We start from the raw sequence: 12440 nt of genomic DNA, 5'->3' as shown, positions 1-12440 counted from the left end.
GCTCGTTTGGCCTGTCAAAGGTCGCAGTGAATGCTAATCATGTCTAAACGCCCTCTCTTGATTGTGCGCCTCCTTCTTCCCGGCAACAACAAGAACGGGCTAGGGGATCGAAAAAAAAAGAAGATGGCCAAAACGTGTAATTGAGGGTTTCAGCGCGGACCTTTTGGTTTCGCTGCGATCCCACGTCGAAGGCAACGTGTAGTTTAACAAACGCTCTTTTACAATGGCCGTCTTGTCAATGACAGGTTATTACTACGGGACGTGCATTATTTGTATGCGTACCGTACGTGTGTCTCTTGTTTGCGATAGTGAGGGGGTTAGATTGTCGTTTTTAGTCAATCATCCCTCTCTTTTTTATTTTCTTTCTCTTTTTCTTCCCCTTCACCTTGTTATGGGTAAAGAAGAAGAAGAAGAAGAAGAAAAAAGATGGTTGACTGCCTTTACATTTGATTTAAGGCAACTATTTTCTACCTCTCCCGGTGCGAATGATACCAATCTGACGGCGTGTCTCAACTGTTTTTATTTTTCGTCTTTTTTTTCTTTTTGTTTTGTTGTTGTTGAGGGGTTACGAGGCCGGCCGTCATCGAAAGAGAGTCGAAGCGTTGAAGCTGGACGACACACACACACACAAAACACACACGGAGAAATAGAAAGGGAGACGTATAGGAAAATGAGGAAGAAGACAAAAAAGAAAAAAAAAGCCCCAAAACAAAAAGAGGAAAACTTGTTGGATGCATCGAACGAAGCCTCTTATTTCTAGAAAGAGAAGGAAGGGCCAGGATTGAAATAGATAAATAAATAGAATAAGTGGTGGCATGATGGAAAAAAAGAAAAGAAAGAAGAAGAAGAAACCTAACCAGATGGAAAGGCGAGATTGTCAAGACAAGTAGCCGGAGACTATCTACAAAGGCCATAAGATGCCGTGTCTCTCTCTCTCTGTGTGTGTGTGTGTGTGTGTGTGTGTGTGGATGACAAAAAAAAAAAAGATGGAGAAAAGAAGTAATTTGAAAGAAAAAGAAAAAGAGGGCGACCAAAAAAGAAGCTGTAGAGGTTTTATTTTTATTTAAGAGATTCCTTTTGTCCTGACGTGCATAACCAATCAGTACCAGAGTGTGTGTGTGTGTGTCGCCCTTTTTGCCGCTTTGCTTTGAAAAACGTCTTGACGGGGTCTTGTGTCCAGGGTCACCTGGCCCCAGCAAGAAGGAACCCGCACGTCTCTCTCTCGCTTTGCTCCTGTGTGTGATGTGTGTTCGTGATTGCGGCCAAGACCGGTAGCTCCGAGGCGGCGCCTTCTTCTTGCACCACCACCACCAGCACACACACACACACACACACACGCACCACTTCTTCAATTCTTGTGTTATTCCGTTCGCCTTATTCAGATCCCTTTTTGCTTATATTTTCTCTCTCTCTTTCGTCTTGTCATCATTCTTTTCGTTCCATTTTCGGTGTCCGTCGACTGCTACTGCTCTTGGCCGAGCGTGATGTCACCCGAAAAAAAAATAAATAAATATCCTGCAACTGTTTGTCCCTTATTTTTTTTTTTTTTGTTCGACCGGCTCTTTTGGCAGGATAAACTATACAAGGACAGACGTAGACGCGCACTACTGCATCAAATAAGAAATGTGTGAGCTCTTTTTTTCTTTCTTCTCTTCTATTCTCTTCTATTCTCTTCTGTGTGTGTGTTCGAAGAGCCAAGCAACGGCCAGCAGAGGACAGACAGTTAGGAAACGATAACAATTTATTCGACGACTTTTATTTATTTATTTCTTCTTTGGTGAAACATTCTCCCCGTGCTGACCAGTGGAGAATGTGAAAAAGAGAAGGCGCGATATACACACACGCAGCAATGAGGGAAAAAAAAATCAAAATCAAATTGTCGTTGACAAAAATGGAAAACTCGCTGGTGGACGTCATTGCTCCTGTTTTTTTCTTTCTTTCTTTTCGTTTACGTCCCGGTTTTGAAAATGTTTATGTTCGCCCTTTTGCTACTGCATTGTGATGTGGTGGCATTGGGCGTGAGATCGAGCCTCCCCAGTTACGCATTTCTAGTTACCCTTCAAGTTGAAATAAATTGGTCGCGTCCACTTTTGGATCCTTGTCCAATTTTTCTCCGACTCCGACATTGACCAAAGATGGGGCCAGCATGGAACGCGAGGCACTACTTTTCTTTTCTTTACTAGTCTCTGCTCTTTTTTGTTTTGTTTTTTTTAAATCGTGTTTATTGTTGTGCGCGCGTTTTATGAAACTGTTGCGTTTCAAGTCGGCCTTCAAGTACGCGTGCGTCTCTATATTGGTGCCGTGTCTATTTACTCGACTCTCGGCTATTTATGAAAGCGATTCCAGTTTGTCTCGCCTTTTACTCTTTTTTTTTGGTTATTCTTCTTTGATTGATTGATTTTTTATTTTTAGTTTGATTTGGGTTTTTTTTTACCTACTTGTAAATGTTGATCGATTTAGAGCCTTGCCTTTTTTAAAATATGATTTTTCTTTTCTTTTTCCGAGTTGGACTCTCTTTTTCATTAAATGTGTTTGGAAACGCGAGAGGGAGATTGTCGTTTGACGCTTTTGAAACTTGTTGTCCCGTGTTGTCATTAGTCGCCTTGAATATTAATAGTCAGCCCGTTTTAGACGCCCATACGGGGCCGAAACCAGGTCAAACGGGGCATCCATTTTTCGATGCCGCTTTTCCATTACGGATTAGGTCGACTCGTTAAGAAAAAAAGGCCGAGCACTAAAAGTTACGCAATCCGAAAACAAAAAACGAAATTAGCGAAGGGTATGCGGGCCGCCCTTGTTGTGTCAAAGTAGCATCGTCGCATCCCTTCAGTTTGACGCTCCTTTGGTCTTTGCCGCCAACGTGAGAACGATACAGTGTAGGCAGAGAACATTGAACGCCGTCAGTGAAAGCGTGTCTGCGTCTGAAGCAAAAGTTTCGACGAGCAACGATGCGGAGCTGTGCGCTTCAAAACAAAAACAAACAAAAAACAAAACAAAACACGCAAGTTTGACGGCGGCCCAAAACTTGACGCGTTCAACTATTTACGTACTGTATGCACACACTTGACACTATATACACACAGAGTCTCTCTTTCAATCTCGTGTAGCCAGACGCACAACTTTTCGCGTTTGAAGCCCAAGGTGTTTTCGTCAGACATTATTTCACATCCCCACTTGCCCCTTTTATCTATTGCCTCCCAACTCTTATTGATTTTCGCTGTTGTATTATTTGAGCAAAGACTTTGATTCCGAACGGATCACGAAATGATTGAAAATCAAAGAGAAATAACCTACGTTGGAATTTGTGGCTTCTCTCTCTTTTATTTATAGCAGAATCGTTTCACGAAAATTCGAATGGAAATTCTTAGTAGCTAATAGATCTTTTGACTCAATAGAAACGTGTCTGTGTTGTCGGCTCTATTAGCCTATTTCTCTTCTTTTGGATCGTTTCTCTTTTCTTGAATGGCTTACGAATTATGTTTCGTTGTCAAATTGTATTGAATCTACACGCACACACACACACACACACGAAAAATGTGCATTTTTTCGTGTTGTTGTGGGCAACGCGCCCTGAGTTTGCGTCATTTTCCCCCCTCTCCCCGACTATGTGGAATGATTAATTCTCTTGCTTAATAATTAAATATCGGGAGGGTAGAAACCGACATTCTACGAACGTGGGATACGCGTCATCGTCTGGGCTGTGCGGCCGTGATTTGGTGGAAGTTGTTTTCCCCTTTTCCACATTGAAGCTTTGATTTTCTTTTCTTTCTTTTTTTTTTTTTTTTTTAATTTTTTCTTCTAGTTTTTGTTGGATTATTAGGTGCTCATTAGAAAGAATGTTTGGAACTCGATCCAGCCAATAGACACGTACGCGCAGATATGGGAGCAATTCTTTGTTATTATTATTATCTCGCGTATCGCATTGAAGTTGGGTTCAAAAACTGCTGATTGTCTTTCTACTCATTTTTCCCCTTTCTTTTCTTTCTTTTTTTTTATTTTTCCAAAACCCCAATTGCTCTTTTATTTTTTTGTTTTCTTTCTTTCCTCCTTGGATATTATTTTTACTCCAGTAATTTGGTTGTTGTTTAGAGAAAGAGATGAAACTTTTAGATTTGGCTTAGTATGTTTTCTCTCTCTCTCTCAATAAAAATAAAAAAGGTGGGACTGTGAAAGAAAGAAAGAAAAAAAGGGGTCCAATTAGGCCTAATCAGGAGTGCCGGCGTATTCTTTTTTTGTCTTTTCATGTTGCACGCGCGCCTGCACATTTCGTATCGATATCCAACCCTTTTGTTTAGTCGGAATGTGCGTCTTCGTCATCGGCATTTTCAGCGTCGGTAAAAAAGAAAAAGGAAAACATAGGCGCATATCATTTTGATCGCCCCCTCTTTTTATTTTTGATTGAATATTTCGCTTTACATTTAATGATGATTGCCCCTTAGTTAGCAGAGAGAACTGACGTTTCGTAACACTGTTTTGAGGTAAGAGAGGAAGAAAAAAAAAGGACAAAAGAAATGAATAAACAATGGAGCTGTGCGTGTGTAGAACAACACAGACACTTTGTTGGCCGAGGCGACGAGTGGCAAGCATCACTAATTAAAAGCGAGTGACGTTGGTTGGTTGGCAGCTTTAGACGCTGCGGGTCTGAAAACTTGCAAGAAAATTAGCTTTTGGCGCACGATGAATTGTGATGATGATGATGGCGATTGTGTGTGCGCTTCTGATGTTGTTTTTCTTTTTTGTTCTTCCTTTTTCTGTCTTTCTTTCCTACGGGCACTCACACACGTTCGTCACGGTCTCTTGTCGCTCTGTTTATTTAGCCGAATCTGAAAGGGAAATTAAACTTAAAAAGAAGAGATGGCTTATCTTGTTGGTGAATGTGCGTACAGCACATGAATGTCCACACGCATACGCATCGGAAAATCGAAACAAGAAAAAGAACTAGGGATTGGATGCAATCGCCACCATCTGCCGGAACAAACATATCTGCCGACAGGGCGATCACATTACCTTTTATTTTGCGTCTTCTTCTTCTTCTTCTTCTTCTTCTTCTTTTTACGAGATAGCAACAATAAATTGCGTTTCTTGTTTTCTAGCGTGTGTGTGTGTGTTGAAATGTCTCCTTGTCCCGTGCAATTATTCACGTTTAACTAACATTTAAGTCTCAATTGAAATCGATTGTATGACCGTCTACGGGGGTAGAACCAGTAGCTTGACATTATTGCGTTCATCTTAGAGCTGGTGGTGCCAGCTACTGGAGTTTACCTTTCCTCTTGTATTTCTTTTTTTTTTTTCAAGTCTTATCGTCCGTTCGTTCGTTCATTTTTTTTTTTCAATTTTAAATTCCCTTCTTTGGTTCATAAAAAAAACAACAAAACAAAACAAAAAAAAAGAAAGAAGTGTACCGGGCGTGTTTGCCTTGAAACGAAAAGGGTCTCAACTCGAAACAATGCCATAAGCAGATAACGTCAATCTCCTTTTCGTTCATCGATGTCTACAAAAGAAACCGACGGGAAATGGTTTTTCTTTCTTTCTTTTTTCTTGTTGTTGTTGTTGATTTGTCGTTCACAAGTTTTGCGCGCCTGCTGCCGAGTAATCGGCAAAGAAACAGACGCGGGATTATTGCAGTTAAGAAATGTCGTTCCCCGCGCCCGAAGAGTTTCAGCAATGTCGTCGTTTGTCGTCTGGCCACCACCACCACCATCACCACCACCTTACACGCACCGGCATGTTCTCAATGTAATAGGGGCACCTCCTTTTTTTTGCGCAATTTTTTCCCTTTTTTCTTTTCCTAATTTATAATCGAGAAGAGATAAAAATAGAGAGACATGATTGATTTTAAATTTTCAGTTGGCCCCCGCTCTTTTTTTTTTGGTTTTGTGGTTAGATGATGTCGTGCTCGAATGCGAGTGACAAGTCTAAAACATGCCACCGTGATGACGTTGGGTTTTTTTTTAATGTCCTATCTCTTCATCCCACGACTTTCGCCCGAAAGAAACACAAAACAAAACAAACCTTTTGTCGGCGTGCACCTATTTTCCTATCTCGTATGTCCCCCCATTTTTTTATCTTTTTCACGAAGGTATTAGATGTATCGTTGCACCCGCTCTTTTTTTTTCTTCTTCTCTCCCTATCTGTTTTTTTGTGTGTGTGTGTGTGTACGTACTGTAGGTAGAAGCCGGCGCGCGGCCTACTTATTATTATGACAGACGCCCATCAGCTGCCTCTCGCTGTTTTTGTAATTTTCTTTTTTTTTTATTTGATTCTTTTTTGGGTCTCTATTGAGGGGGTGAATGTGATGCAGTTCTTACGCAGATCATTGCCATCTATTATCTGTTTTTCGGCCTGTTGTTACCGTTTCGTGCGTCGACCCCGCTCGTCTCCCATTGTGTTGTGCTCAACGTCGGATGCGAGTTGACGATGATTGGAATCGACGGCTTCCAATCAGCCGGAAAAACTTACACCCATCCCTTTCCCCCCGTGTCCTTCTCCTTATTATTTTTTTTTTTTTAATAGAAAAAATACGTATGTATTATGCAGATATTGAAGGCATTGAGGACAGGATGGATGGCGAACGAATGTAGTTTAAGGATAGCTAGGAAAAAAAAGGAAAGAATGAAAGGAGAGGGGGGGGGGTACACGAATTGTGTGCGATGTGCAGCTGTGCTCAGATGATAATCGGCAATTTTGTGGCGTGAAAATTTGCCCGTCACGGATGAAAAATGAGAAATATGGGCCAACTTCCGGCAATGACAGATTGTGAACGTTCTCAAACTTTTTTTTTCCAACGTTTTTTTTTTTCTTTTTCTATTCGAAGGGCTCTCTTTCTGTATTATTCCACGGATGGACATGTTTTCCTTTTTTTGGAGTTGTCACATTTTTATTTTCTCCGACGAGTCCGAAGAAAATGGAATTCCATTCGTGTGGAATGGTTCCGCTTTCATGTGAGATGTTTGTCAACCACGCTCGGGTCCACTCCAACGATGGATACCGTCGGCCCCTGTCCTCGTAAGATAAAGGGAAAAACAAAAACAAAACAAAAAAAGAAAGAAGAAGCAAAAACAGAGAGCCCCCAGAAAAGAAAAGAAAAGAAAAGAAAAAGCGTTTGTGATTACATCGCAGCGCCCCAACGCTTCCGTCTGTTCGGTGTAGTAGTAGTGGCAGTGGCAGTGGGCAGTAGCATACCTCTATATAGTTAAGAGTGTAGGCATAGATTCCAGTCGATTCCTTTTGAAGATGGACATCAGCCGTTCGTCCATCAGTCCGTCTCGTCTTTTTCTCTTCTCCTTTGCCGCTTCTGCTTTTACACACACGCGGGGGGACCCCTACGCGATGGAATGACAGATCGAATATCGACGCGTCTCGATTCCAAACAGATAAAAACATAATATTACATTTTCTTTTCTTTCTTTTTTTGAATGTATTTTATTTTTTTTTTTTTAATTTTTTGTCGTTGTTGCTGCTGCTGCTGTTGCCCTTTGTAGGCATATCTCGAACGGTGCAAGACAAATGTATTCAGGTTTCAAGAGAAGGTTTAAGTTTATAGTCTTGGCCAATGAGACAACGATTCGGCGAGATGCAAGTCTAAAATCTAGTACAGATCACCTTGATCCGGTACGTAATATAGCAGGTGAAGACGCTTCTTCTTTTTCTTTTTTGAAATCGAAATAGAGTAGGCATGGCTCCCTCCGATTTGATTATGCCAGTGAAAATAATATCTTTTTTTTTTTGTTTGGTTTTGTTTTGTTTTGTTTTCGGATCCATTGGCCGGCCTCTTTTGAACGCCGAATGTGAAATGGAGAAAGGTTCCAATGGATTCCGGCCATCAGTCAGCTCGCATTAGCGTCTCTTTCTTTTTGATCTGTTATTCTCTTGGTTGCGTTTCAATGGCGTACCTATTTTTCGAATTTCCTTTTTTTTTTTTCCTTTTTTCTTTTGCCCTTTTTCTGTTTTGCCACTGGTCGTAACGAGACTGTTTTCATCTCTACGCAAGATACGTTCCGTTGCGACGTATAGGCTACTCACCTATTAGTACAATTACGACAGCGTTACACGTCGCATGTGGAAATATCCGTTGCAAATCATTGGCCTCGTTTTTGATTGCAAGCTCGCCATCTCTCGCCATCCTCTTATTTTCAATCGGGTAAGATGACGTCAATTCGCTCATTTATTTTCATTCTCTTGGTAGTCTAAAAAAGAAAACAAAAAACGAACGCTTTAACAATAGTGTGTTGTGGCTCGCAAAGGGCCCTGTCTGCGTTGCTATGGTTTTTCTCCCCTTTTTTTTATTTTTTGCTTACGTCTATGGTCGGTTCTGATTGTACAGGCAGCGAAACGGGCAGCACTTAATCGTGTCGCTTTCGGCTTACGAACGGATTGTCCATCATCTGGGAGGGTCTAGTGATCCAGCGAGCGCCGGTCTTTTCTTCAGCTGCGGCAAAGCGAATGGAACAAGTGAAGGAGGCAACGAAGAGAGGAAAAAAAAGAAAAAGATATGAAAGTGATGAGCTCTAATACAGTCCCCGAGGAAATAATGTCGGACAGTTGGCGGCTAAGGGGGGCGAGCAAAAAGGAAAAAGAAGAACATGGGAAAGTCACGATGATGGTGATGTGACCTGTTGTCCCCCCCGTCCACTCCCCTGTCTCCAATGGACGTGATTATTTTGATTTGACGGGGAGGGCAAAAGGGTTTTGTGTTACTACTCTTTTCTTATTTGGTGCAGGGTTTTGACACGTTGTTTTTTTTTTTTTTTCAAAATTTAAATTGAATTACGTATTAGCGAGAGACCTTAGACATTTCGTGCGTGTACCAATCCTTGCAATGAGATTTGGTTGTGAGGGCGCGATTGGTCATCGGGACGTGGGCGTGACGCCAAAGCGGGAAGCCCTTTCCATTTGGTTAACATTTTTTTATTTCTTCTTTTTTCTCGTGAAAATACTCTTCGAAGATCCGGCATTGTCATTTGTTTTTCTCTCTTTTTATCAGGAAAAGAGTTGGATGGCCATTTTTTGCGAGGCTTCGCTTCTTTTTTTTTTTTTTATCTTTCCCAGCTGAACGTATTGCGACGTAAATTCGTGTAGGTTTTCTCTCTTGACAATTTCGAGAGAAACGCCTACCGCGACTACTATTACTGTTTACCAACTAACTGCGTGTATCTGTGTGTGTGTGTATGGCCCTTTCGCTTCCCACTCTTACTGCTCATCGTTTGTAATCTTCTTGTCCGACTGCGAAATAAGGCCGTCACAAAGAGAACGGCGCCTGCTCACGGCGACACACAACAGCTCCGGTTCAAGGCGCCGTCTTTATTTGAACATGTGCTGCCCCATTTTTTTTCCCCCCCTTTTCTTTATTTATGGATGGGCTTATTCGACACACTGATAGTCTTTACACACACACACACAGACACACATCTATAACATGTATCCATAATATCACGATCTTCTCGTGCGTGTTCCCAGCAAAGTCCACTCATCTTGAAGCCGACCAACTAATGAGCTCTTATTTGCTATTGTGTCTTGCTGTCCATTCTGACCGATCGATTGTTGACTATACTTCCCTCCACCACCACCGGATATCATTTCTATTTGATGGCCGCATGCGTGTGTCTCTGTGTCTGTGTCTAACTTTACTTATTTATCAGCATCGCGTCGACCTTGCGTTTCAAAGAAAGGGAAAATGCGTCAACGAGTTGTTAATTAGTCAGTTCAGGTGGAGAGTCAGAGGGAGAAAGAGAAAGAGAGAGAGAGAGAGAGAGTGGTCACGCCACTCATGACACATGTTTCGTGTCCAACTTATTAGCCGGATCGGTTCTGGATCGAATGCGATTGCCGATCGCTAATACGTGGGCAGAAGGAAAAAGAAAATCAAAATCAAAAATAAATAAATAAAAGAAAATGTGTATCTCTTGAAGAAGTGGGCGGGGACTGATGGCCAGCAACGATATAGCGACTCTTGAAATCAACTTGAGTTGGGGCAGTGATTCACATGTTTTTCTTTTGAACTGACAATCGCATCGTATTCGTCAAAAGAGAATTTAAAATGCAAGTAGAGGCAAATCCTGTTGAAGTGCTCTCCTCACTTATACTAGACTATCTTTATTGTGTCCGTCTCCCTTCTTCTTTTTTCTTTATAGAACAAAAAAAAGAAAAAGAAAAGATGCATCTCTTGTCGGCCATCGTGAAGAGATAGCGAACAAAATGATGGCAAGTAGAGAGACGCAAAGGCTCGGACAGACGCCGAGTTGGTTAGTCCGTCGTCGACGGAGTTGCAACTCGTCGACGACGGTCATCAAGGGGGGATGGGGGGAATCAGGGGGAAATTTCCCATACAAGGAGGGATCCAAAGACTTTTGCTCTATGGAGCTTTTGTTCAATTTGGATAGGGTCAGAGGTTGGTCAATAGCAAGACCCTCTCGTCTTCTTTCTTCTCTTTGACACAGAGACAGCGGAAAAGAAAAGAAAAACTTCAAAAGAGACCAAAAAAAGAAAAGCCTCGGGATGATGGCCAGCTGGACCGTTTTTTTTTCTTTTCTTTCGGTAACCGATCGATTCCTGTATACTTGGAAAAAGAAATCAAATTGAAATCCCATCGACGTTGTTCGTCTGATGTGATTTTGAAAATGTCTCGTCCCGTCCGTTTGATTCGATTGGCCCCCCCTTTTGGATTTTGATTCCAACTGGATTTGAAAACTGGAAAAAAGGGGAGGGGGGTCCAGCGTTTGGCGCCAGTTATTCTAATGATCCAATCTGGACCGTGTCCATGTCAATATCAGAGATTGGGAAAAAAAAACTGTTGAGGGGCGCCATGTTGTTTTTGTACGTCTGTACACACAAGAAAGAAACGCATGGATGGGAAATGAGACCTTTATTATCTTCCGACCTAACCGATTTCAAATCTCTCCTTGCGTTCGTTGTCGTCATTTGTCACGCCCTCCGTCAACCCGTACGCTCGATTCTCCAATCAAACGGAGGACAGTTGTACTAACAACAATCGAGCCCGCTCGCCTGTTACAATAACAACACGCACACACAAAATCTTCCCTCTTTTCTTTTTTTTCGAATTCTTTCTCAAATGTTTTTCTTCTCTTTTTAGACGTAATATCCTGTAGGGTTCTTAAATAGGATAACCCCCCTCCTCAGTTGGATATGATGGCGGAAGGTTGTGGCCCAAAGAGAGAGAAAGCGGCTGTGTGTCTATACATTTCTTTTTTTTCTGTTGTTGTTGAGTGATATTCAATCCGTCTGTAAGTTGTGTCGGCATCGACAACCGCAACTATAAAAAGAAGAGCTAGCGAGTTATACTATATGAAAAAAAAATGAGAGGGGGGGGGGAAGGATTCGAAATCCGTTCGGGAAACGGTTGTGGAAAAAACAACAACAGAAGAACCGCCGTCTGTCCATGAAGCGGCTCATTTGAATTAGCGCCGACTGCGGTTGGGTTGATGATGATGATGGTAACTTGATGCTGTGCGCGCCCTACAGTTTTTATCAGCGATTTCTTCTTCATAGATCGATAAATAACGACGGCCCGTTGCGTTTTGTTTCTCTTCTATAGCGGCACAATCGTTTTTTTTTTTTTTTCTATTTCTATTTCATTTTGTGTCGATAGGGACGTTCTCTCTTATTTCTTTCCCCTCCGATCAGCCGCCTCTCGAAATTCGTCAGATTCCATACGGGAAATGGCTCAATCATTCAGGAAATAAATAAATGATTTGGTATTGGTTATATTTGGTATGACTGTGTGGGATGGGAGGACGGGCGGATTTTTAGGGCGGGAATGGAAATCAAAAAATAAACGCGGGCGTCGTCTCCAATTTCTGATTCCTCGATCGACATCCGACATTACCAGTCTAATGTGTCGGCAAAGCCTAAACGCAAGACCCCCCCTCACGTTAAAAAGAAAAGAAAAGAAAGAAAGAAAAAAGTCGATGTTGAAGTAACTAAATCTGTTTGAAAGGATATGACTCGTACACTCTTTCTAATCATAATCAAAACATATTTCGAGATATAAAAGAAGAACACTATACAGATGGGGAGGACCAAGAATCTCGTCTTTCTCAATATCGGTCAAGTCTACTGTTATACTACCCTCCCCACCCTCCCCCTGCGTTCTCACTGTTCTTGTCTTTTATGATTTATGACGATTATTAGATATGTAATCATAACCACCCGCCCTTTACTGCATCCAGCGCGCGCGCTCTCCCCCCATCCTCCTTGTGCTCTTCTTTTTTCTTCATTTCGGGCACGTGTCACCTTTCCCTCGTCTGATGATTGAATTTCTCTCTGTCGCTCTCCAAAGTTGCTCACCGGCAGCGTATATTGTGTGTACGCAGCGCAGCGCACGCATATTATATGTATATATATATATACGTCGAGTGAAACAACATTGACATGTCTAGGCTACAAGGTGACCTCTGTGTCGCGCACCAACCGCTGCCAATCGT

At 42.0% G+C, this 12440-nt stretch overlaps 1 protein-coding gene and 1 long non-coding RNA gene across 5 annotated transcripts in view; one reads left to right on the top strand and one right to left on the bottom strand.

Annotated features, from left to right (window-relative positions):
* LOC116931252 (Fanconi anemia group J protein) overlaps nucleotides 1-12440 on the top strand; it is a 51259-nt gene that overhangs the window by 25590 nt on the left and 13229 nt on the right. Inside the window, exon 1 of one of the 4 annotated variants that reach the window (XM_045178985.1) lies at nucleotides 7492-7627. The exons of 2 other annotated variants lie outside the window; for them this stretch is intronic. In XM_045178985.1, the coding sequence (XP_045034920.1) occupies nucleotides 7507-7627 (121 nt within the window). In that variant the 5' untranslated portion in view covers nucleotides 7492-7506. Of the gene's footprint in view, nucleotides 1-7491; nucleotides 7628-8001; nucleotides 8141-12440 lie in introns of those variants that run through there. One more of the 4 variants, XM_045178986.1, reaches the window with a different exon arrangement.
* Nucleotides 4367-5234, bottom strand: LOC123475851. Its single transcript, XR_006651348.1, has 2 exons — nucleotides 5008-5234; nucleotides 4367-4823 (listed from the first exon to the last, which is right to left on the bottom strand). It is a non-coding gene; the product is annotated as an uncharacterized LOC123475851 (long non-coding RNA).

Source organism: Daphnia magna, linkage group LG9, assembly GCF_020631705.1.
Source record: "Daphnia magna isolate NIES linkage group LG9, ASM2063170v1.1, whole genome shotgun sequence".
Classification (NCBI taxonomy): domain Eukaryota; kingdom Metazoa; phylum Arthropoda; class Branchiopoda; order Diplostraca; family Daphniidae; genus Daphnia; species Daphnia magna.
This window is presented reverse-complemented; position numbering and strand designations above follow the sequence as displayed.